General features: G+C 45.3%; 1 protein-coding gene across 5 annotated transcripts in view; it reads left to right on the top strand.

Moving 5' to 3' along the window:
- The window catches only part of abat (4-aminobutyrate aminotransferase), a 364,265-nt gene extending 356,472 nt beyond the window's left edge, over positions 1-7,793 (top strand). For all 5 annotated transcript variants that reach the window (XM_086000868.1, XM_086000870.1, XM_086000866.1 and 2 more), the window contains 2 exons: positions 5,324-5,435; positions 6,933-7,793. In XM_086000868.1, the coding sequence (XP_085856994.1) occupies positions 5,324-5,435; positions 6,933-7,054 (234 nt within the window). In that variant the 3' untranslated portion in view covers positions 7,055-7,793. The remainder of the gene's footprint in view (positions 1-5,323; positions 5,436-6,932) is intronic.
- The last annotated feature ends 19,424 nt before the right edge of the window (positions 7,794-27,217 follow it).

Raw genomic sequence — 27,217 nt, 5'->3', positions numbered from 1 at the left:
CAATGACCTTCCCTCCATCATAAGAAATGGAGCAGTTGGCTGACGATTTCAGTGTTCAATTCCATTTATAGATCCTCCAATAATGAAGCCGCCCATGCCAAGCTGACAAGTGGCAGGGAGCATTCACGCCCCACATAAGGGCCAGGTAATGGCCATCTTGAACGAGAAAAAGCCCTGCCATTTCCCCTTGACCATCAATGATCCCACCATCACCGAGTCCCCCACCATCAACATCTTGCCATTAGATGAACCGGACCAGCCATTTCAGCACTGGCTACAAGATCAGGGCAGAGACTGGATACGCTGCAAAGAGTGGCTCACATCCTGACTCCTCAAAGGCTCTCCGTCATCTGCAAGGCTCAAGTGACGAGTGTGATAGAATACTCACCGACATGGATGTAGTTTCAACAACACTAAAGAATCTTGAAACCATCCAGGACAGAGCAGGTCACTTGATGAGACATTCTGGACTCAATATCCACTCCCTCCATTACATGTACGATTTACAGGATCTGATGTAGCAACTCACCAAGCTTACTTTGTCAGCACCTGCCTCCCCGTGACCTCTGTCACCAAGGACAAGATCAACAATAATGTCGGAACGTCACTGCCTCCAAGTCACATACCATCCTGACTTGGACATATACCGCCCTTCCTTGGTTACTGGGTCAATATCTAGAATTCCCTACCTAACACCCTATAAAGGTGTCAGCCATGGCTCAGTGGTACAAATCTCGCCCAGTCAGAAGGTCATGAGTTGAAGCCCTGCTCCAGAGACTTGAGCGCATAATCTTGGCTGATACTCCAGTGCAGTGCTGAGGGTTTGCTGCACTGTTGGAGGTGCGGTTTGTCGGATGAGATGTAGAACTAAGGCCTTATCTGCCCTCTTAAGTGGACATAGTCGAAGAAGAGTAGGGGTGTTCTCCCGGTGTCCTGGCCTATATTTATCCCTCAGCCAACATCACTAAAACAAATTGGGCAAAAAATTCGGCACCGTAGCGCCCGAATTTTCGCTGCTACGGGTGCCGTTATGTGACGAAAATGGCGTCTGTGCCACACACGCGCACTTCTGGTATATGCTGCACCAGATGCCATCTTGGTGAGTGCGTTACTGTCGGCGCTGGGAGTCTGCGCCAGACGTATGTAGAGTAGGCAGATTGTAACGTTAATCAGCGTGCAACACCGATTTGACGCCAGCACTGCCATTTTCGTCCTCAACACTGGAGCCAATGCTCTTGTCTTAACCTGGCACAGCTGAAGGGGCGTTCAGCAGCAGCAAGGATCTCCCACCACCGATATTTAAAGGGATCAGCAACCACTTTAAGGTGAGTTGCTGATTAATTTCTACTGGCTCTGTGTAAATTTGTGGAAGTGTTTGGAGCTTTCCAGAGTTGTTTAAAGTTTGTGAGGTGACAAGGAGTGTTGCTGCAAGTGGAGAAGGCCTTGGTTCTGAATTCAAGGGTTCTGCTCAGACCACTTGCTCCCAGTCATGGGTGCTCTAGTTGTCATCCCCCCTGGCCTGCATCATGACAGGGAGATGGAGCAGAGGCAGCGAAGAACAGGACAAACTGCTCGCAGAGGGAGGAGGAGGAGGGGAGAAGGGCTCTCAGCAGGAGGCCTTACCCACCTAGGTCTACCGAGAGCAATTCTCTTACCTCAACCTCATCCAGGAGCAGTGCCTGAGGTGTCTGAGCTTTACGAAGGAGGTGCTCACAGAACTCAGCCACCTGTTGCAACCAGACCTGCAACCTCACTCCAGGGCAAAGACAGCGCTGCCAGTGGCTGTGAAGGTGACCGTGGCCCTGAATTTCTTTGCATCGGGATCCTTCAAGGCTGGAGCTGGTGACATCTGTAACATCTCGAGTTCGCCATCCACTGCTGCATAAGAGAGGTGACAGAAGCTCTTTATGCCAGGAGAGGGGACTTCATTGTCTTCTCTCTGAACACAGAGAAGCAGGTGGAGCGTGTACGTGGCTTTGCCAGGATAGCGGGGTTCCCCACGGTGCAGGATGCCATCGACTGCACACACTTGGCTTTGTGGGCACTACAACTAAATGCCAAGATGTACCACAACCGCAAAGTTTACCACTCGCTGAATGTGCAGTTGGTGTGCGACCATGATGGTGATTGCCCGGTAGGCATGATGCTTTTATTCTGCGCCAGTCTGCTGTTCCCTCAGTCTTTGAGCCACCATGACAAACCAGTGGGTTGCTACTGGGTGACAAGGACTATCCGCTGACCACCTGGCTCATGACTCCACTCCGCAACCACACCTGGGCAGCATGTGTACAACGGGAGCTATGTTGCCACATAGAATCTGATAGAGCAGACAATTGGCGTCCTTAAGCAATGCTTCCACTGCCTGGACCACTCTGGAGGAGCCCTGCAGTACTCACCAGACCAAGATTCACCATGGTCTGCTGCATGCTCCACAACCTGTCGATCATGAGGGCACAGCCCTTGCCAGCAGGCATACAGCGACCAGCTGAGGAGGAGGAAGCAGAAGAGGAGGAGGAGGAAGCGGAAGAGGAGAAGGAGGAAGAGGAGGAAGCGGAAGGGAGGAGGCAATCCAGACAGCCCCTTTCTGCTGACCTTCAGTGGGGCGACTGCAGATGGCCTTGCAGGATGACCTCAAGCCACTCTGGGCCTAGAAGGCCCGGCTGCGGACTGCACCACCTCGGCATGGGCGACAGCAGTCTGGGCTGGCTGGCTGATAGGCAACAGCAAGTTTGCTGGCGGAGTGGCTGTGGTGGGAGTACGAATGCTGTCATCCTGAGAGAGGACAGCAGCTTCTTGCTCCATGGAGCCACTGCCACTCCCCCAGGGCAGCACCTCTGCATTCCTAGCCATCTGATTGCTTGACTGCTGTGACACCCTGTAAGTCCCTTTCCACACTGGTAAGCACAGCCACAAAGGCCACTGTCTGAACTTGCGTGGCAGCAAGCTGAGCCTGCATGAGAGTAGCCTGAGCTTGCATGACTTCAGTCTGAGCTTCCACTGCAGCACTCAGATGTTGGGAGGCTTGTGCTGCAATGCAAGCTGAGACATCAGCCATCAGATGCTGCATGATGGTTGGGTCCAAAAGTGCTCTAATGGATCTGCCCATCCCTTCCACGCTGCAAAGGATGGGCTCCAAACTCTGCACAAACCCCTGTGCAGGGCTGGAACTGGACTCCTCCATGCTCCTTGACATTGCATTCAGGCTTTCTGGCAGGCCTGTCGATGCACCAAGCATTTCACTGTGTTACCCATCAGTGTTCTTCTGCAGGCCGCCCCATCGAAATCCTCAACTGAGTCCTGTGCAGCAAAATTCATATGTGACCACTCCCTCCGGAGAGCTGGCACCTGCGCTACCCTTTCCCCTTGCAGCCCACTCATGCCCAGTGACTCACCACGTGCAGATCCCGCCTCTAAGCTACCCTCTAAACTCCGTGCCATGCCAGTATCTGAACTAGTGGCTGTGAGTGTCAGATTGATTGATGGTGTCTCTTCTTCTTCTTCATCACTCTCCTCTCGCTCTTCTTGTACCACTGGCTGGGCAGGTTGGATTTCTTGGGTCTCTGAAATGAGAAAGACACAAGGGTAGGCTTGTGGTGAGGGGAGGGGCGAAAGCAAGAGGTGCATGCTTACACCATGTGCAGCTTGTAAATCAAGAAGAGATTGTGGGATGAGGGGGAAGTGAGATGTGAGAAGGAGGATAACATATGAGGATACCAGCATCCTGTATTCTTTCAGCCTGGCCGCTGGCCACGAGCTCAGCCATGTCCCTGCCAAGAATGGCCAGCACCGTCTCTTCCATGGGGGTGAGGTCATGCAGGCAAGCCTGTCCCAGGCCCGTTAAGTGCTGCTGGCGCCAGTTGTAAGCCACATTTTCCTGCAAGAGAAAGGGGAGTGTGTCATTGAGTGTGGTGCAATGTGTTTGGGTGAAGTGTGTCAGTGAGTGTGGTGCAATGTGTTTGGGTGATATGCCTGTTATGGTTGAATAGCTGGCAGTGTGTGCAAGCTGTGAGATGTGGGTGTGAGGCTTGCAGCAGTGGCAAGTGTGTGAGGGTGAGGTGAAGCTATGAATGTGAGGTATGAGTCATGTTTGGTAGAGATTGTTGGTAGGTGAGTGATGGGGGTGTGGTGCATTGAGCAGTGTGTGAGGCTAGTGATGCAGATGGTGGGATATGGCATTTAATGATGAATTCACTGACCTTGACCACACATGTGAGGTCATTAAACTTCTTCCTGTACTGCATCCACGTCCTCTGGGCGACACTGTAGGCAATCCCCACAGCGGCTATCTGCTCCCACTGCACTTTACACTGTTGCCTGGAGGGCCTACTGGCCCCCTCTGGAAACAGGACTTCTCTCCTCCTGTCCACCTCCTGCACCAAGGCCTCCAGCGCTGCATCCGAGAACCTTGGTGTATGCTCTCTCCCCTGTTGTGGCATCATTAATTGTTGTTCAATGAACTGCTGCAGGCAGAATGCACCACCCCTTTAAGAGTTGCAGCCTGCCTTTAAGTAGTGCAGGCTAGCTTTAAGTGGTGCTAGCCTCACACGAACTTGGGCCGCTGCTGAGCGTTCAGCCACTAAGCAGCGCATTCATCGCTGGGCTGAACGCTACAATCATGGAAATGAGCAGGCAGCATGAAGTTTGCGTGCTGCCTGAATTCTCTGAAATGACGTGGGTTGATCGGGCATCGCAATTCCCGTTTTCAGGGGCTAACGAATTTCTAGGCCATTATATGATCATTTAACACATCGCTGCTTGTGGGACCTGCCGCGTTTCCTTACATTACAACAGTGCCTACACTTCAAAAGTCCTACATTGGCCATGAAGCACTTTGGGATGGATGTCCTGAGGAAGTGAAAGGTGCTAGATAAATGCATCTTCTTTCTTTCTCACATGATTGTGGAAGCACTATCACCAAAAACTGCAGCGGTTCACAGAGAAGCCCCACCACCTTTTCAGGACAAGGAGGGATGAACAATAAATGTGACCTTACTAAAAAAACATTTTTTTTTAAGTTAAAGGGAAATAATTTGAATTCAGTATGTTCAATGTGCATCTCTAATGTAAATAAAGTTACACTCAAACATGGAAGATACATCAGACATGAGTACCAAGCACTTTACTTTGTGAGCAAGTAGTAACTTTAAAAATAAAAAACAGAATATTTGATAAATTTGCATGAATGCGGAAAACATTTTCACAATTGATTTCAATGGTGCATTTTTAAAAAATATTATTACTCCCATCGTTTATTGCCTTTTGTTACCTTTAGAATTCACTTGAACATATTGTTAATGAATTTCAAAACTGTGCTTCATTCCAGGTTTTCTATCCACACATCCTGAGTCGCGCCAGGGGGAAAGGGACATTCTGCTCTATAGATGCACCCAATGAAGCAATAAGGAATCAACTTGTCTTGAAAATGAGAAATAAAGGTAAGATGGACAGGTAGCAAAGGCAACATAGAAACATAGAAACATAGAAGATAGGAGCAGGAGTAGGCCATTTGGCCCCTCGAGCCTGCTCCGCCATTCAATGAGATCATGGTTGATCATCCAAATTCAGTACCCTGTCCCTGCTTTCTCCCCATACCCCTTGATCCCTTTAGCCTTAAGAAATATATCTAACTCCTTCTTGAATATATTTAATGAATTAGCCTCCACTGCCTTCTGTGGTAGAGAATTCCACAGGTTCACCACTCTCTGGGTGAAGAAATTCCTCCTCATCTCTGTCCTAAATGGCTTACCCCTTATCCTTAGACTGTGACCCCTGGTTCTGGACTCCCCCGCCATCGGGAACATCCTTCCTGCATCTAGTCTGTCTAGTCCTGTTAGAATTTTATAAGTTTCAATGAGATCCCCTCTCATTCTTCTAAACTCCAGCGAGTATAAGCCCAATCGACCCAATCTCTCCTCACACATCATTCCTGCCAACCCAGGTATCAGTCTGATGAATCTTTGCTGCACTCCTTCCATGGCAAGAACATCCTTCCTCAGATAAGGCGACCAAAACTGCACACAATACTCAAGGTGTGGTCTCACCAAGGCCCTGTACAACTGCAGCAAGACATCCTTGCTCCTGTACGTGAATCCTCTCGCTATGAAGGCCAACATACCATTTACCTTCTTAACCGCCTGCTGCACCTGCATGCTTACCTTTGCAAGACAAATTTGATTTATTCCATTTCACATGTTTTAAAATTATAGCACAGTTGGTTTTGCCCCGAGATTGAGATTCAAAAATTGCAGTACAGTGGCATTCAGTGCTGCAATCAGTGCGGGCTTCCATTTCATTTGAAGTTGTAAATCAATCTATAAATAGAGACCAAATTTCTACTGCCCTGAGGCCATAAATGGAGCATCTTGTGTGGGTGGGTAGAATCTTGTTAAATCAAATCCCCACCCCTTTTTCTATCTGTCAGTTTCCGGCCAATGGTAGGGGCAGGCACACAGTACACCTGTCCACAAATGGGTGGGAATATTTACAGCACATGCAAATGAGGGAATACATCGTAATCATGTGTAAAAATTGTAATATGAATCTCGCACCACTAAGGGCTCAGTGGCTGGGTGTTGAAATGTAAAGGGCGGATTTCCCTGCTGCAATCTAATGAAAATTGGAGCACGTTTTCCAAATCAGAGCTGGGTCGCCTATGCTGCACCACAATGCCACCCCCGGCCTGAGCTGAGCACCCAGTGGCGCTGTGGGTGCTTGTCCAGTATATGTAAATACCCTGATCCTGGAAAGTGGACCAGAGTGGAATCCATGGAGTGAATGTTCCACTACGCTCCACACTTGATTCACCCTCAAAAGCCGTCCAACAGAATTTCATGGCTATTTTCTTTACTTAACTGGACTAGGCTAGACTGAGTAAACAGTTGAACCGGAGTTGTTATGCTATGAGTTTGACTATTGGCTTCTTCTCCTGTTAGGTATTGTACTTGGCGGCTGTGGAAACAAGTCCATTCGTTTCCGCCCTGCTTTGGTGTTCAAGCCGCACCATGCACATCTCTTCCTTAACGTTTTCAATGATATTCTCGGTGCCCACAAGTGAAAATACGAAGCAGCAGACAGCACAAAAAGGGTCCACAACCCACAATTATACTATTCAATAGATTGCAATCTAGTGGTCTTACAAATTATGTAACTGTACTTATTCAGCATTGATATATATCTACCATTTCCACAAATATTTTAAAAATCAATAAATAATGGTGAGTTTGACCTCTAAAGCTATTTCAAATATGTAATTGGTGTAACATTCAACATTCTGTACCACTAATGTGAATATACAGCTAATAACCTTTCAAAGAAATGTGTTAATTTTCCATTGTCAGATGTCTTGGATGTAATTGTGTAAATTGAATAATCATTCATTAATGTAACTTCAGTTTCATAATTAATCTAGTAAACATTTTTGTAATTTTTACTGATATTTTGTATCACATGACAGATGTTAATTAATGGCATTCATGACGTATGATATGGCATTTGTGATCTGTTCTGCACATACTACCTTGTGAATTAATGGTGGATTATGTCAAAATAATTTCTGTTCAGTTGAAATATTTCATGTATTTGCTATGTCAAATAACCAGAAAGCCTAATTGCTTGAGTAAGATGTGTCTTAAGCTTGGTCAGTTCACCGTATATAGAAATTGTGATACAAAGTTATTCATCATGGCCATTTGTATCTTCCAATAACACTTAATTTCTTCAAATGTTACATATTATTGAAAAAGGTGATCTACAGTTGTACCCTATGTTTTCATTAAACTAATAGAGTACATTTATTGTTGGGTTTTTTTTAATGGAAGCTCACCAACGAGGGATGTCAGTGTTGGAAAATGGAACTTTTTTCTATTTCAGCCAATCGCATTGAGTTTAAGCAGACTTTGCTAAGTGGCAGAAAAAGTCTTTTAAGTGCATTTACTGAATTTTAGTGAGTAAATAAGTGAATTATTTGAAGTAAGTTTAATTTTTTAGAGTAAATTAAGCTGTTGGGGAGTTGAAACCGGAAGTAGAATCCGGGTATAAAAAGGGGCGGGCTTAGTGCGGTAGCGCTGAGTGCGGTCGCATTGAGTGTAAGTAGAGTTTGGTAAGTGTGAGAGTTCGGGCAAGTGGGAGGTGAGGGGGTGCTTGTCGCTCTGTTTTGCTTCCCTCTCTCAGGCTAATCCAACACTGCGGACGTGGAGCAGTGAGACAATTCAACCGGATAGGTCCCCCAGACAGCTTCCACGAGGGAGGTTGGTGATCAACTGGTTGGTAGGTTCTCTTCCTTCTCTTCTATACCTTTAAGTTGGTAAGTCCTATTAAATAGTGGTGTAATATTATCATCTATATCGGGGCAGAGGGTCTTCATAATTAATAATAAGAAATGTAATTAATTACACAGATATGGGTGAACAGGTGATGTGTCACTGTTGCGAAATGTGGGAGCTGGTGGACCCCATTGAGGCTCACGGTGATTACATTTGCGATAAGTGTTTGCTGCTAGAGGAACTCAAGCTCCATGTTAAAGAGCTTGAGACTGAGCTTCAGACACTGCGACTCATCAGGGAGGGGGAGAAGTTCCTGGACTCTATGTTTCAGGAGGTGATCACACCTATGAAATTAATTACTGCAGATGTAGTCCGTGGTCAGGGACAGGACGGTGTGACTATGAGTGAGGAAGGTACAGGGATCCAGGATGTAGTGTTGAAGGAGCCGCAGCCCTTGCTCTTGCCAAGCAGGATTGAGGTTCTTACTCCCTGTGAGGGCAGGAGCGGGGACTGCAGGGAGGATGAGCAACCTGGCCACAGCACCGTGGTGCAGGGGGCCATTCAAGTGGAGGGAGTAAAAAGAAATGTTGTAGTGGTAGGGGATAGTATCATTAGGGGGATAGATAGGGTTCTCTGCAGTCAAGAGCGGGAGTCCCGAAGGCTGTGTTGCCTGCCCGGTGCCAGGATTAAGGACATCTCTTCTGGGCTGGAAAGAAACTTGGAGTGGGAGGGGGAGGATCCAGTTGTCGTGGTCCATGTTGGTACAAACGACGTAGATAGAACAAGGCAGAAGGTTCTGTTAAAGGAGTATGAGCAGCTAGGGGTCAAATTAAAAAACAGAACCTCAAGGGTAATAATCTCTGGGTTATTACCTGAGCCACGAGCGAATTTGGCTGGGATAAATAAAATTAAAGAGTTAAATGCGTGGCTCAAAGACTGGTGTGGGAGAAATGGGTTTTGCTTCTTGGGACACTGGCACCAGTACTAGGACAGGAGGGAGCTGTTCCGTTGGGATGGACTCCACTTGGCCAGTGCTGGGACTAGAGTCCCGGCGAATCATATAACTAGGGCTGTAGAGAGGGCTTTAAACTAATTAGTGGGGGGGAGGTTTCTAGAGAGCAAATAACAGAAATGACAACGGAGAAGGTCATAGACTTAGGTAGCAGTGGGGAAATTAAAAAACAGAATGTGTCAGGAAGGGACAGAAGGTATGGAGTAAAAGGTAAAGTAGTAAAAGGGGAAAAAACAGGAACTAAGTGTCACAAAACATATTTGAAAGTTCTTTATCTGAATGCACGTAGCATTCGTAACAAAATGAATGAGTTAACGGCACAAATAACGACATATGGGTATGATCTTGTGGCCATTACAGAAACATGGCTGCAGGGTGACCATGGCTGGGAATTAAACATACCAGGTTATTTAACAATCAGGAAGGACAGGCAGGAAGGGAGTGGAGGTGGGGTGGCTATGTTAATAAAGGAAGGAATCACTATAATACAGAGAAATGATATTGGGTCAAAGGAGCAGGATAGTGAAACAGTTTGGGTGGAGATAAGGAATAATAAGGGGGAAAAAAACACTAGTGGGCGTAGTCTACAGGCCTCTGAACAGTTGCAACTCTGTTGGACAGAGTATTAATCAGGAAATAGTTGAGGCTTGTAATAAGGGAACAGCTATAATTATGGGGGATTTTAACTATCATATTAACTGGACAAATCAAACTGGGCAGAGCAGCCTTGAGGATGAGTTCATTGAGTGTATTAGGGATGGGTTTCTTGAGCAGTATGTAACTGAACCGACCAGGGGGCAAGCAACCTTAGATTTGGTCCTGTGTAATGAGACAGGATTAATTAAAAATGTCCTAGTAAAGGATCCCCTTGGAATGAGTGACCATAACATGGTTGAGTTCCATATTCAATTAGAGGGTGAGAAGGTTGGATCTCAAACAAGCGTGCTGAGCTTGAATAAAGGAGACTATGAAGGTATGAGAGCGGAATTGATTAGAGTGGACTGGGAAAATAGATTAAAGGGTAAGACGGTACATGATCAGTGGTGTACATTTAAGGAGTTATTTTACAACTTCCAAAAAATATATATTCCACTGAGGAAAAAAGGGTGTAAAAGAAAAGATAGCCATCCGTGGCTAAGTAAAGTAATTAAGGATAGTATCCGACTAAAAACAAGGGCATATAAGGTAGCCAAATCTATTGGGAAGATAGAAGATTGGGAAGTCTTTAAAAGCCAGCAAAAAATAACTAAAAGATTGATTAAGAAAGGGAAGATAGATTATGAAAGTAAATTAGCAAAAAATATAAAAACGGATAGCAAAAGTTTCTATAGTTATATAAAAAGAAAAAGGGTGGCTAAAGTAAATGTTGGTCCCTTAGAGGATGAGACTGGGAAATTAATGGTGGGAAACATGGAGATGGCAATAACGCTGAACAAATATTTTGTATCAGTCTTTACGGTAGAGGACACTAAGAATAGCCCAACACTGGACAAACAGGGGGCTCTAGGGGGAGAGGAGCTAAATATGATTAAAATCACTAAGGAAGTGGTACTTGGTAAAATAATGGGTCTTAAGCCAGATAAATCCCCTGGACCTGATGGCTTACATCCTAGGGTCTTGAGGGAAGTGGCGGTAGGGATTGTGGATGCATTGGTAATAATTTTCCAAAACTCCCTGGACTCAGCAAAGGTCCCGGCAGATTTGAAAACTGCTAATGTAACACCCTTATTTAAAAAGGGTAGTAGGCAGAAGGCTGGAAACTATAGACCTGTTAGCCTAACATCTGTGGATGGTAAAATGTTAGAGTCCATTATTAAGGAGACAGTAACGGGACATTTGGATAAACATAATTTAATAGGACAAACTCCGCATGGTTTCATGAAGGGGAAGTCATGTTTGACAAATTTGCTTGAGTTCTTTGAGGAAGTAACATACAGGGTGGATAACAGAGAACCAGTGGACATAGTGTATTTAGACTTCCAAAAGGCATTTGACAAGGTGCCACACAAAAGATTATTGCTCAAGATAAAAAAATCACGGGATTGGGGGTAATATTCTGGCGTGGGTGGAGAATTGCCTCTCTAACAGAAAGCAGAGAGTTGGGATAAATGGTTCATTCTCAGACTGGCAATCAGTAACTAGTGGTGTTCCACAGGGGTCAGTGCTGGGACCCCAACTCTTTACAATCTATATTAACGATTTGGAGGAGGGGACCGAGTGTAACATATCAAAGTTTGCAGATGATACAAAGATGGGAGGGAAAGTAGTGAGTGAGGAGGACATAAAAAACCTGCAAAGTGACATAGACAGGCTAAGTAAATGGGCAGAGATTTGGCAGATGGAATACAATACTGGAAAGTGTGAGGTTATGCACTTTGGCAGGAAAAATCATCGAGCAAGTTATTATCTTAATGGCAAGAAACTGGAAAGTACTGTAGTACGAAGGGCTCGGGGGGTCCTGGTGCACAAAACTCAAAAAGTTAGTATGCAGGTGCAGCAAGTGATCAAGAAGGCCAATGGAATGTTGGCTTTTATTGCTAGGGGGATAGAATATAAAAACAGGGAGGTATTGCTGCAGTTATACAAGGTATTGGTGAGACCGCACCTGGAATACTGCATACAGTTTTGGTGTCCATACTTAAGAAAAGACATACTTGCTCTCGAGTCAGTACAAAGAAGGTTCACTCGGTTAATCCCGGGAATGAGGGGGTGGTCATATGAGGAGAGGTTGAGTAGATTGGGACTCTACTCATTGGAGTTCAGAAGAATGAGAGGCAATCTTATTGAAACATATAAGATTGTGAAGGGGCTTGATCGGGTGGATGCGGTGAGGATGTTCCCAATGATGGGTGAAACTAGAACTAGGGGGCATAATCTGAAAATAAGGGGCTGCTCTTTCAAAACTGAGATGAGGAGAAACTTCTTCACTCAGAGGGTGGTAGGTTTGTGGAATTTGCTGCCCCAGAAAGCTGTTGAAGCTACATCATTAAATAAATTTAAAACAGAAATAGATAGTTTCCTAGAAGTAAAGGGAATTAAGGGTTACGGGGAGCGGGCAGGAAATTGGACATGAGTCTAGGTTCGGAATCGTCATGGCCCTGTGGGTAGTGGAGCGGGCCCAGGGGCCGTGTAGCCTGGTTCTGTTCCTACTTCTCGTGTTCTAATTCTGTGTTAGATTTCAGGAGATGGTTTTATTCCTGTTCCTGGCTGGAGTGGAGATCGCCTTTACAGAAGGTAAGTATTGTTGAAAATCTAGGGACAGAGTGATGTCCTGGAAGAGTTTCGATCGCCTAGATGGGTCAGAGAGGAATTTCCCAGATTTTTTCTCTCAAATTGACCATTGGGTTTTTTATCTGGTTTTTCGCCTCTCCCGGGAGATCACATGGGTTCGGGTGGGATGGAGAGTGATAGAAGATTTGAGGTTAGGATCAGATCAGCCATGATCTTATTGAATGGTGGAGCAGGCTCAAGGGGCCGATTGGCCTACTCCTGCTCCTATTTCTTATGTTCTTATGTTCTTAAGGGTTTTCTGCGGGCAAAGGCTCTCCAAAAAGCGGAACTATCCGCCCACAGAGGCCCTTCTCCCGGGCAGCCGGAGGATCTGTCAAGTGCTTTCTTGACAGATCGGAAATGCCGGTTTTCAGCACATGCGCTGTGCATGCCTGAAACCAGCATTTCCGAAGTCCCTACGGGTGGGTACACAGCACATACACACCCTTTGGGATCGGAATATCCGGGCCAGTATTGGCACACTTTTTGGGTCACAGTACAATAGAGTATAACTTACATTATGATACATACGTTCAAGGTCTGGCAGTTTAGTACTGACAGTTGGGTGATATTGGTTGTTGGCAGGTCATGGCTCCATCAGATGTGGGACAAAAAGGTTGTTGGTTGTTAGGATTGATTAATCTGCTGTTTCTGTCTGAGCCCAGAAAGGCACTGGGAGCCTCTCATTAGGTAGTCCCACACCCCCTTTGGTTCTGGGGCCAAACTTAGCAAAGATGGGCATTCACCTTCAAAATGTCTGCACACCGAGGCCTTTGAACAGTTGTGACCAGCACTGCATCCACATTCTTGGAGCAACACTCCTGGCATTGACCTCCGCCGATACTTGTTCCCATTGCCTCCTGTGCAAATGTCTGGAGGACCTCCTGCCCCCTTATAGATACGGGTACCTCTCCTTCTTTCTACCTCTTCCATCAAGACTTCCAGTGCAGTGTCTGAAAATCTTGGTGCACGCCCTCTCGCATGTTCAGCCATTGCTCAAAGTATCACAACACAGATTCAGTTTGCAAAAAAACTCCCACCACTTTTTGCAGCCCCAATGCACCTCCCCTTTGAGGTGCAGGCTACCTCTAAGTAGCATGAGCCACTCACGATATTGGGCCCCCTGCTGATGCGTGCAGCCAAGGAACAGCGTGGGTAGCGCTGGTTGCACGCAGCAACCGTATAGAGCACCAGGTAGCACCAATTTACCGTGTTAATCGAGTACCGCGATCTCTACGCTCGTATTCGGGGGGGGGGAGGGGGTAGCCAATTTCTCTCCTTTAATATGTAGACCTTGTTTTCATTTTGTAATGTCTAAGGAGTTATTGTGCCAGGAGAGAAGCTTAGGATATGTAGTTCAAAAAACAACTCTACTATTCTCTAACACAGGGAGGCAGCCTGTTTCTAGGCCTTTACTAATGCCTAAAACTGAACATTAAGATGGTGCATGTTATCCGGGCACTCAATCTCTTCTGCACTCAGAGAAAGCATTTAACCGTCTTTCCAAATGAGACTGAAAAGTGTTTTTAATTCAAGAAGCCCCCGCTTCCTGCCTTCTGAGATGCAACTAATTGTCACGCTAAAATACTGTGTCATAAATTCTTTATATCCTCAAATACATTTAACTTTAGTGTGAAAAATTAGAATGTGGATAATGAACATATATGTTATTAGAGAAATTACTTAAAGCCACTGCTTTTAGCCCATTCTAAATCAAAAGCAAAGCATTATAATTAAAGTGAAAATACAATATAGAAAGGCATTCATATGGAATTACAGTGTAAGGAAGAGACACACAATGAACTGTGGGAACAACAACAACAACAACTTGTATTTATATAGCACCTTTAACGTAGTAAAACGTCCCAAGGCGCTGCACAAGAGTATTTTAAGACCAAAAATTTGACACCGATCCACATACGGATCAATTAGGGCAGGTGACCAAAAACTTGGTCAAAGAGGTAGGTCTGAAGGAGTGTCTTAAAGGAGGAAAGAGAGGTAGCGAGGCAGACAGGTTTAGGCAGGGAATTCCAGGGCTTAGGGCCTAGGCAACAGAAGGCACGGCCACCAATGGTTGAGCGATTATAATCAGGGATGCTCAAGAGAGCAGAATTAGGGGAGCGCAGATATCTCGGGGGGTTGTGGGGCTGAAAGAGATTGCAGAGATAGGAAGGGACGAAGCCATGGAGGGATTTGAAAACAAGGATGAGGAAGCGGGAAATTACAGCCAGAGTCTCACTGTATAGTCTAATTTGTTGATAAATTATTAGGTAGGACATACCTAAATCCCCGAATTCTCTACCTGCTGGATTGTCCAAGGATCCAAATGGACTCCTGCGAGTGTCAAATCCATAAATTACATGTGTTAAGTCTGTGTGTTATAGTGAGAATTATTACACAGACCACAAGAGTAAATTTTAACAGGTCTTTACTAGTCGACAGTCAGGGCGGAACTGCCACCGGTATTACAGTATACAGCAGCCAAGATAAAGTAGTGCAACCCTTAAAATAGTTCTCTTAAAGGTGGAACGGTTACATACACTACAATCCTCCCTTTTTAGCTTAACAGTATATATTCCCCATTAAACATAACATCATAACATATATACACAACTTCATGTAAAAACAGTTCACAGATTCAGTCTCTCTGGAGGCTTCCTGACTCGGTCCGGGCAACGCCTCGGTGGTGTAGTAGTTTTCGGTGGTGTAGTAGGTTTTCGTTGCTGGGGTGACTCATCTAATAGTCCTTCACTGGACTTAACAGCTTGAACTTTCGTAACTTCAGAACCAGCATTGTTGACTTCTAAAGGCTCGAGTACCTTGGGAAGTTTTTCTGCTTCCAGACTGATTTGGCTCAGTTCGGAGGGACCACGTGCATGACCTGATGGGGGTGATAATGGTTCAGATGAATCATCATCTTCTGCTTCCTCTCTATTGTCTTCTATTTCCTCCATCACTTCAGCTTTTGCCTCTGCCACCAATTCCCTGAGTGGCTTATTACTGCTGACACTGCTCACAAAAGGGTGCTCTTTCTTCTTAGCTTTCAACTGATCGATGAATTTGACATATTCCCTTTCTTGCTCAGCTTTGATTCGTTTGGCCTCATCGCGCAGAAGGTTTGTGTGTTCCTGCTCCATTTTCTCAATCAGCTGCTTCTGCTGTCTTCCCAGATTCTCCAACTCCGTGTCAAAGAACTTTTTCTTTGCATTCATCTCTTGCTCAAAACGGCGAATCATTTGTTCTAATTGCTGTTGTAGTTTGAAATTGAGTTGAGTTCGAGCCCGGTGTTCCTCAGAAATGTGCATGTCTGTAGACTGGACAGACTCAGAATTCTCTGTCAAACTATGTTGTTGTTGTCCAGTGGAATTCTGTTCTGATACTTTGTTCTCTCCTGAAGCATTTATGCACTCCTTCGTTTTTCCATCATTAGTCTGCAAGTCCATTTTAAACTTGTCTTTTGCACATGGGCTGGTCTTACCATCATCAGTTCCAGAGTCTGAGCTGATTGTCTTCACCGAGTTCTCACTCTCTGCTTTGTCACTGTCATTGCTGCATATGCCCTCATCCAATATTCTGGACAATCGTGCAGGTTTGACATTTTTTTTCTTTCCGGAATCTACCGTTATGGCTTTTGGGGAGGGCCAGTCCATATTTATTTTCCTGATCCACTCCCGTCCCAGAAGTGGTGGACCTCCCTCAGGTAGTACATATATGTCCATTCCTTGGTGTGCTTTGCCCTTGTGTACCACCTTGACTTTTATCTTTCCGATGGGGTATACTCTTTGCCCCGTGTATGTCTGCAATACTATCTCCATATCCCGTAGGGGAATATGTGTGAATAACCTTTTGTAATCTTGCTTATTCATGACCATCAACGCCGATCCGGTGTCCAATTCCATCTTCACGCGGACTCCTGCTATCTGCAGTGTGACCCAGATAGTTTGTCGGTCAGCTTCCTTACTCACATTGTGAATTCTCAGACTACCCAGTTCCTTGCTGTTGGAGTCTGAATCCGAATTCTGTTCATCCGAACTCTTCTCAGCCACCTTATGTACCTTTCTGCACTTTTCCTGCGGTGACTTTTTGTTGCTGGTCTTCTTTCCTGACCGGCATACTTTAGCTATGTGACCAAGCTTGCCACATTTTCTACATTCCTGGTTTTTAAACCAGCATTGGTTCTGATCGTGTGTTGTCTTTCCACAACGATAACATTTCGTTGTACCCAAAGCCATTTGATCTACGCTGAGTACCGCTGCCTTCAGCTGCATTTCCGCAGTGCCTCTCGCTGCGGCTTCGTGCAATGCTGCAATAGTGACAGCCTTATCAAGTGTAAGATCATTCTCTTCAAGCAACCGCTTTTGTGTTCCTTCTTTCGACAATCCACACACGAATTTGTCTCTCAGTGCCTCTGTCAGTCTTTCCCCAAACTGACAGTATTTCGCTAACTTACGCAGTTCAATTAAATACTCCGCGTTGCTTTCCTCTTTCAGTTGCGTTCTCGCATAAAATTTAAATCGTTCCGCTAACATCAGCGGTGTGGGATTCAAATGATTCTTCAGGACAGCAACAATATTAGCGAAAGTCTGATCCGCCGGTTTAGCTGGTGATAGAAGATGCTTCAATAGCCCGTATGTCTTCGCACCCATTGAGTTTAGTAAGGTTAGTGCTTTATCTTCATTTGATATTTTATTTGCCTTACAATATATCTCTATGCGTTCTACATACGTGGCCCAATCTTCAACATCGGGATCGAAATCGTTGATGTTACCACGCTTAGACATCCTCGCAATCTTCTTGAGAAACAAAAATAAATTTTTCTTTAACTTTTTTTTTCAAAATGGCGGTTTCCCGCGCTTGTCTTCTTCCCCGCCTATGAAAATGGCGGCTTCCCGCGTTTGCCTTTCTCCCCCGCTGGCTGTAATGGCGATTGCCATATTGCTGCGTTCGCCCTCCCCAGCGGTTTTCAAATCGTGCCTCCCAGCCCCTCTTGCAGTCCGGTCCTTTCCCCCGGCTGCGGCTGAGTTCTCCGCGGTTTTTTTATTTTTTTTTATTTTCTCCCGCACCTTACGACGTCCCGGTCACTGCGCCTCGCGGCCTCGGTAGCTGCCCGGCCTTTCTCACCGGTCGCGGTCGAGCTCTCTCTCGACGCTGTTGCTGGTTTTTTTAAATTTTCTCCCGCGCCTTACGATGTCCCGGTCGCTGCGCCTCGCGGCCTCGGTAGCTGCCCGGCCTTTCTCACCGGTCGCGGTCGAGCTCTCTCTCGACGCTGTTGCGTCTCCCAGCCCGCTTGCAGCCCGGTCTTTTACACTGGCTGCGTTTGTCGCGGTCGAGCTCTCTCTCGACGCTGTTGCGTCTCCCAGCCCGCTTGCAGCCCGATCTTTTACACCGGCTGTATTTGCATTCACCGCGGCTCCCGTGCCTTACGCTGCCCCAGTCTCAGCGCCTCTGGCCCCGACTTCTGTCCGGCTCTTTTCCCCGGCCGTGGTCGAGTTCTCCGCCCTTATATCCTCCGTTTTTCCCTCCCCTACTTCACAGTCAACGTGGCCAACTTGCTGCTCGTCGCTGATCGGCTTACCCACCACCGTGATAGAAGGGATGATCACTGCCTGTTGCTGATGGAAGGCTTCGTGTCAGAATTCTTCCTTTGCTCTGCAGACCCGAGTCTTTTCTCAGCAGAATGATGAGGGCGGATGCCTCTTCTCGACGCCCGTTAAACTGCCTTGGATGTATCTCTGCCGCAGGGTAAGATCCCATCCTCGTCGCCACTGTTAAGTCTGTGTGTTATAGTGAGAATTATTACACAGACCACAAGAGTAAATTTTAACAGGTCTTTACTAGTCGAAGGTCAGGGCGGAACTGCCCAATAAATCATTACGCAGCACTTATATACCGGTGTGGTCACCACCGGTATTACAGTATACAGCAGCCAAGATAAAGTAGTGCAACCCTTAAAATAGTTCTCTTAAAGGTGGAACGGTTACATACACTACAACATGGTCCTCTTACAGCCTCACCGATATCATAGAAACATAGAAGATAGGAGCAGGAGTAGGCCATTTGGCCCCTCGAGCCTTTTTTTTAATTCATTGATGGGATGTGGGCATCGCTGGCTAGGCCTGCATTTAGTGCCCATCCCTAATTGCCCTTGAGAAGATGGTGGTGAGCCGCCTTCTTGAACCGCTGCAGTCCATATGGTGTAGGTACACCCACAATGCTGTTAGGAAGGGAGTTCCAGGATTTTGGCCCAGCGACAGTGAAGGAAAGGCGATACAGGTCCAAGTCAGGATGGTGTGTGGCTTGGAGGGGAACTTGTAGGTGGTGATGTTCCCATGCGTCTGCTGCCCTTGTCCTTCTAAGTGGTAGAGGTCGCGGGTTTGGAAGGTGCTGTTGAGGGAGCTTTGGTGAGTTGCTGTAGTGCATCTTGTAAATGGTACACACTGCAGCCACAGTGCGCCGGTGGTGGAGGGAGTGAATGTTGAAGGTGGTGGATGGAGTGCCAATCAAGCGGGCTGCTTTATCCTGAATGGTGTCGAGCTTCTTGAGTATTGTTGGAGCTGCACTCATCCAGGCAAGTGGAGAGTATTCCATCACACTCCTGACTTGTGCCTTGTAGATGGTGGAAAGGCTTTGGGGAGTCAGGAGGTGAGACACTCACCGCAGAATTCCCAGCCTCTGGCCTGCTCTTGTAGCCACAGTATTTATATGGCTGGTCCAGTTCAGTTTCTGATCAATGGCAACCCCCAGGATGTTGATAGTGGGGGATTCAGCGATGGTAATGCCATTGAATGTCAAGGGGAGATGGTTAGAGTCTCGCTTGTTGGAGATGGTCATTGCCTGGCACTTGTGTGGTGCGAATGTTACTTGCCACTTGTCAGCCCAAGTCTGAATGTTGTCCAGGTCTTGCTGCATATGGACACGGACTGCGTCAGTATCTGACAAGTCTCGAATGGTGCTGAACAGTGTGCAATCATCATTTAATGAGATCATGGCTGATCATCCAAATTCAGTACTCTGTCCCTGCTTTCTCCCCATATCCCTTGATCCCTTTAGCCTTAAGAAATATATCTAACTCCTTCTTGAATATATTTAATGAATTGGCCTCAACTGCCTTTTGTGGTAGAGAATTCCACAGGTTCACCACTCTCTGGGTGAAGAAATTCCTCCTCATCTCTGTCCTAAATGGCTTACCCCTTATCTTTAGACTGTGACGCCTGGTTCTGGACTCCCCCGCCATCGGGAATATCCTTCCTGCATCTAAACTGTCTAGCCCTGTTAGAATTTTATAAGTTTCAATGAGATCCCCTCTCATTCTTCTAAACTCCAGCGAATATAAGCCCAATCGACCCAATCTCTCCTTATACTGTACGTCATTCCTGCCATCCCAGGCATCAGTCTGGTGAATCTTCGCTACACTCCCTCGATGGCAAGAACATCCTTCCTTTGCTAAGGCAACCAAAACTGCACACAATACTCAAGGTGTGGTCTCACCAAGGCCCTGTCCAACTGCAGCAAGACTTCCTTGCTCCTGTACACGAATCCTCTTGCTATGAAGGCCAACATACCATTTGCCTTCTTAACCGCCTGCTGCACCTGCATGCTTACCTTCAGCGACTGGTGCACAAGGACACCCAGGCCTCGTTGCACTTCCCCTTCACCCAATCTATTGCCATTTAGATAATAATCTGCCTTCCTGTTTTTGCCACCAAAGTGGATAACCTCGCATTTATCCACATTATACTGCATCTGCCATGCATCTGCCCAATCATGCAATCTGTCCAAATCATACTGGAGTTTCTCGGCCTCCTCCTCACAGCACACACGCCCACCCAGCTTTGTATCATCTGCAAACTTGGAGATATTACATCTAGTTCCCTTGTCTAGATCATTAATATATATATTGTGAATAGCTGGGGTCCTAGCACCGATCCCTACGGTACCCCACTAGTCACTGCCTGCTACTCGGAAAAAGACCCGTTTATTCCAACTCTTTGCTTCCTATCTGCCAACCAGTTCTCTATCCAAGTCAGTACCTTACCCCCAATCCCACGTGCTTTAACTTTACATGCTAATCTCTTATGCGGGACCTTATCGAAAGCCTTCTGAAAGTCCAACTACACCACATCCACTGGTTCTCCCTTTACTATTCTACCAGTTACATCCTCAAAAACTTCCAGTAGATTAGTCAAGCACGATTTACCTTTTGTAAATCCATGTTGACTTTGTCCGATCCTGTCACTGTTTTCCAAGTGCTCTGCTATTACATCTTTTATAATGGACTCTAGCATTTTCCCCACTATCGATGTCAGGCTTACCGGTCTATAATTCCCCGTTTTCTCTCTACCACCTTTTTTGAATAGTGGGATAACATTAGCTACCCTCCAATCCATGGGAACTGTTCCAGAGTCTATAGAATTTTGGAAGATGACCAGCAATGCATCTACTATTTCTAGGGCCACTTCCTTAAGTACCCTAGGATGTAGATTATCAGGCCCTGGGGATTTATCGGCCTTCAATCCCGTCAATTTCCCTAACACCATTTCCCTGCAAATACTGATTTAATTCAGTTCCTCCCTCTCATTAGACCCTATGTTCCCCGACATCTCTGGGAGGTTATTTGTGTCCTCCTTTGTGAAGACAGAACCAAAGTATGTATTTAATTGATCTGCCATTTTTTGTTCCCCATTATAAATTCCCCTGATTCTGACTGCAAAGGACCTATGCTTGACTTCACCAATCTTTTTCTCTTCACATATCTATAGAAGCTTTTACAGTCAGTTTTTATGTTCCCTGCAAGCTTACTCTCATACTCTATTTCCCCCCTCTTAATTAATCCCTTTGTCCTCCTTTACTGAATCCTAAACTGCTCCCAATCCTCAGATTTGCTGCTTTTTCTCGCCAATTTTGTCCTTAGATTTTATGCTATCCCTAATTTCCCTTGTTAGCCATGGTTGAGTCACCTTCTTTGTTTTATTTTTATGCCAAACCGGGATGAACAAATTCTGTAGTTCATCCATGCAATCTTTTAATGTTTGCCATTGCCTATCCACCGTCAACTCTTTAAGTAATGTTCCCCAATCCATCCTAGCCAACTCACGCCTCATACCATCGTAGTTTCCTTTATTTAAATTCAGGACCCTAGTCTCTGAGTCAAATACTTCACTCTCCATCTTGATGAAAAATTCTATTATATTATAATCGCTCCGCCCCAAGGGGCCTCACACAACAAGATTGCTAATTAATCCTTTCTCATTAAATAATACCCAGTCTAAGATGGCCTGATCTCTAGTTGGTTCCTCAACATATTGGTCCAGGAAACCATCCCGTATACACTCCAGGAATTCTTCTTCCACAGTATTGTTACTAATTTGGTTAGCCCAATCTATATGTAGATTAAAGTCACCCGTGATAACTGCTGTGCCCTTATTGCATGCATCTCTAATTTCCCGTTTAATGCCATCCCCAACCTCAGCATTGCTGTTTGGGGGTCTGTATACAACTCCCACTAACGTTTTCTGCCCCATGGTATTTCCCAGCTCTACCCATACAGATTTCACATCATCAGAGTTAATATCCTTCCTTACTATTGTGTTAATCTCCTCTTTAACTAGCAATGCTACCTGTGGTGATTATTCTTGTTTTATAAGAAGCATTGTAATTGGTTGCCTGTTTTCCTGCCTTGAGATATATGCTGTAAACTTATTGGTTAGTTGATTCCATGTGACCTGTGGTGGCCATCTTAAATTCAGTTTTCTACAGTTTGGTTGAGACTGGGTGCTCAACATGTACTGCTGGTTTTTTAAGGTTAATAAAGCCTAGCTTTTGAAAGGAAATCTATCCTTTATTTCAATTTATTAACCTTTTGCTATAATGGAACGATATCTTCGACCGGAACGATTTAATGCTGACCCTAATTCTGCAGGAGTGGATGATAAATGAAAACATTGGTATCATACATTTAAAAACTTTTTGGGTGTGTTGGATCAGCAATCTCTAAATAAGTTGGATATACTAATCAACTACATTGCTCCGGATGTGTATAAGTATATTTTGGACTGTGAAACTTATGAATTGGCTATTGCTACGTTGGAAAAATTTTTTGTTAAACCCAAAAATGAGGTATTTGCATGTCACCTTTTATCTGCCCGTAGGCAGCAGGCGGGAGAATCCTTGGATGCTTATTTATAAGCACTCCGGTGCCTTGGTGCTAACTGTAATTATAAGGCCGTGTCTGTAGAAGAACATAGGGAAGAGTCGGTACGGGATGCATTTATTAATGGATTACTGTCTAGATCAATTCGTCAGCGGTTATTAGAAAATAAGATCTTGGATCTTAAGAGTGCTTTTGAGCAAGCCTCTACATTGGATTTGGCTCAGAGAAGTTCGGATTCTTATGCTCTTTTTGATCGGCCTGCGACCGTGTTTTCGGCAGTTCTGGATGAAAGGGAGTTACGTGGATTTAATAGGAGTGGTTTGCCAGATTCCGAAACAGTTTCTACTTCGGCAGCTGTTGCCTCTAGGATTCAGAAGTGTTATTTTTGCGGGAACGCCCGGCACCCCCCGTCTGAAGTGCCCTGTCCAGGAGGCTGTGTGTAGTAAATGCGGCAAGGGAGGTCATTACGCACGTGTTTGCAAATCGGTTGCCTCCTCTGTGACCATTCAGCCTTTAGATAGGGCGTTTATTGCATCAGTTTCTGCCGCCTTTTCCCATGGCCTAAACAAAGCTATAGTTATGGCCCAAGTTAATGGGTTAGAAGTGAAGGCCCTTATAGATACGGCCAGTACTGAGAGCTTTATAAGTCTTCAGTTTGTGAGGGAGAAGCGTTTGAAAATTTTGCCTGTTTCCTATCAGGTGTGTATGGCTCAGACGACTCTCACCTCACAAGTAGCTGGTTGTTGCCTTGTGAAATTAATTCTCCTAGGTAATACGTATACTGATATACGCCTATCCGTTCTGCCTAATCTCTGTGCAGACATTTTGATTGGTCATGATGTGCTTCAATTACATGAGTCCCTCAGTCTTTCTTTCGGAGGAACCAAGCCACCTTTGTCTATTTGTGGATTAACTTCTTTATTCATTTCTCCATTATCACTTTTTTCCAATTTGATGCCGGATTGTAAGCCAATTGCTACCAAGTCAAGAAGGTATAGCAGTCAGGATAAAGAATTTATTAATTCTGAAGTTCAACATCTTTTATCGGAAGGAATCATTGAACCTAGTTTTTCGCCCTGGCGGGCACAGGTAGTTGTCACCACTAATGAGAGACATAAGAAGCGAATGGTGATAGACTACTCTCAAACTATTAACAGGTATACTCAATTAGATGCGTACCCCCTACCTAAGATTGATGAGCTTATCAATAAAGTATCTCAATATAAGGTTTTTAGCACTATTGATCTAAAGAGTGCTTATCATCAGATTCCTATCGCTAAGAGGGACAAACCATATACGGCCTTTGAAGCTGGCGGAAAGCTGTACCAGTTTTGCCGAGTACCATTCGGTGTTACTAACGGTGTCGCCTGTTTTCAACGGGCAATGGGTACTTTTATAAGTGATAATTCTCTCTCTGACACCTTCTCATATTTAGATGACGTCACGGTGTGTGGCAAATCAAGGGTGGAGCACGATTTTAATCTAGAAAGATTCCTTCAAGTTGCGGAAAAAGTTGGCTTAACTTTCAATAAAGAGAAGTGTATCTTTTCGACCACTGAGGTAAATTTACTGGGGTATATTATCTCGGGAAACAAGATTAAACCAGATCCAGAATGGCTGCGACCACTGATTGATTTACCTTGCCCTACTAATTCTAATGTAAAAAGTCACACAACACCAGGTTATAGTCCAACAGCTTTATTTGAAATCACAAGCTTTCGGAGCGCTGCTCCTTCTTCAGGTGAAGTGGAGAAATGCATAAAGACACAGCTTATATAGTCAGAGAATCATGTCAGATGTTTACAGGTAACCTTTCCAACTGCCATTTATCACACCTCGGCAGAGAGATAATCACTGCTGTGATTATCTCTCTGCCGAGGTGTGATAAATGGCAGTTGGAAAGGTTACCTGTAAACATCTGACATGATTCTCTGACTATATAAGCTGTGTCTTTATGCATTTCTCCACTTCACCTGAAGAAGGAGCAGCGCTCCGAAAGCTTGTGATTTCAAATAAAGCTGTTGGACTATAACCTGGTGTTGTGTGACTTTTTACATTTGTCCACCCCAGTCCAACTCCGGCATCTTCACACCATGGCTACTAATTCTAAGGCCTTGCAACGAGTTGTTGGACTGTTTTCTTATTATTCTAATTGGATTGCAAACTTCTTGCAGAAGATTCGGCCCCTTATTCAGGTTACGACATATCCTCTATCATGGGAGGCCAGGATGTGTTTTGATAATCTTAAAAAGGATATCCTTGGAGCAGTTGTGCATTCTATTGATGAGCAGGTTCCCTTTGTGATTGAGACGGACGCTTCCGATTTTGCAATTGGGGCTACCCTGAACCAAAATGGAAGACCTGTGGCCTTTTTCTCACGTACTCTGAGCAATAGTGAGCAGAGACATTCATCAATAGAGAAAGAGGCGTACGCAATAGTAGAAGCACTGCGTAAATGGAGACATTATTTATCTGGGCGACATTTTATGTTAGTAACTGACCAAAAATCTGTGTCCTTCATGTTTGATGTCAAACATTTCGGAAAGATTAAGAATGATAAAATAATGAGGTGGAGGATCGAGTTGGCATGCTACCATTTCGATATAGTCTATCGTCCGGGGAAGGATAATGTTGCCGTTGATGCGCTGTCGAGGGCTTATTGTTCTGTGCTTCACGGAGATACGCTTATTAATCTTCATAATGCTTTGTGCCATCCTGGTGTTACGAGGATGATACACTTCGTACGCAGTAAGAATTTGCCCTTTTCAGTTGAAGACGTCAAGCGGATGACTTCGTAATGCTCTGTCTGCGCCCGGTGTAAACCGAATTTCTTTAAACCTCAACGAGCTCATCTTATAAAGGCTACTTCTCCCTTTGAACGCCTGAGCGTTGATTTTAAGGGGCCTCTTCCTTCAACGACTCAGAATCGATATATATTTACTGTTGTGGATGAGTTTTCAAGGTTCCCTTTTGCTTTTCCTTGTGCAGATGTATCAGCTGCTACAGTTATTAAATGTCTGACTCAACTTTTTGTCATCTTTGGGATGCCTGCGTATATCCATTCAGATCAGGGAAGTTCTTTTATGTCTTCCCAGTTGAAGGAATACCTCCAGAGTCGGGGAATTTCTACTAGCAGAACTATCCCGTATAATCCCCAGGGTAATGGACAGTGCGAACTTATCAATAAAGTATCTCAATATAAGGTTTTTAGCACTATTGATCTAAAGAGTGCTTATCATCAGATTCCTATCACTAAGAGGGACAAACCATATACGGCCTTTGAAGCTGGCGGAAAGCTGTACCAGTTTTGCCGAGTACCATTCGGTGTTACTAACGGTGTCGCCTGTTTTCAACGGGCAATGGGTACTTTTATAAGTGATAATTCTCTCTCTGACACCTTCTCATATTTAGATGACATCACGGTGTGTGGCAAATCAAGGGTGGAGCACGATTTTAATCTAGAAAGATTCCTTCAAGTTGCGGAAAAAGTTGGCTTAACTTTCAATAAAGAGAAGTGTATCTTTTCGACCACCGAGGTAAATTTACTGGGGTATATTATCTCGGGAAACAAGATTAAACCAGATCCAGAACGGCTGCGACCACTGATTGATTTACCTTGCCCTACTAATTCTAATGTAAAAAGTCACACACCAGGTTATAGTCCAACAGCTTTATTTGAAATCACAAGCTTTCGGAGCGCTGCTCCTTCTTCAGGTGAAGTGGAGAAATGCATAAAGACACAGCTTATATAGTCAGAGAATCATGTCAGATGTTTACAGGTAACCTTTCCAACTGCCATTTATCACACCTCGGCAGAGAGATAATCACAGTTTGTACTGGCCCTTCCTCCCCCAGAACCAGTTCCAAAGTCCCAGGAATTTGAATCCCTCCCCCTTGCACCATTCCTCTAGCCATGTATTCATCTGAAATATCCTTCTGTTTCTACTCTGACTAGCACGTGGCACTGGTAGCAATCCTGAGATTAAAACCTTTGAGGTCCTATTTTTTAATTTACCTCCTAACACCCTATATTCAGCTTTTAGGACCTCATCCCAGTTTTTACCTATATCGTTGGTATCTATATGCACCACGACAACTGGCTGTTCACCCTTCCCCTCCAGAATGCCCTGCAGCTGCCCCGAGACATCCTTGACCCTTGCACCAGGGAGGCAACATACCATCCTGGAGTCTCATTTGCGGCCGCAGAAACGCCTATCTATTCCCCTTACAATAGAATCCCCTATCACTATAGCTCTCCCACTCTTTTTCCTCCCGTCCTGTGCAGCAGAACCACCCATGGTGCCAGGAAGTTGGCTGCTGCTGCTTTCCCCCGATAAGCCATCTCCCTTAACAATATCCAAATTGGTAGATCTGTTTGAGAGGGGGATGGCCACAGGGGACCCTGCACTACCTGCCTGCGCCTACTACTCTGCCTAGTGACATTGGTTGTGTTTGGGACCCAGTCGGCCAGATTTATATGGCATACACGTCCCACTTTTCCCCAGTCTCAGAGTGGCATCTTGG

The sequence above is a fragment of the Somniosus microcephalus genome, chromosome 11, assembly GCF_052327205.1.
Source record: "Somniosus microcephalus isolate GS21.2 chromosome 11, FLI_Smic_1.0, whole genome shotgun sequence".
In the NCBI taxonomy this organism is placed as follows: domain Eukaryota; kingdom Metazoa; phylum Chordata; class Chondrichthyes; order Squaliformes; family Somniosidae; genus Somniosus; species Somniosus microcephalus.
Note: the sequence above shows the minus strand (reverse complement) of the source record. Positions and strands in the feature narration are given on the sequence as shown.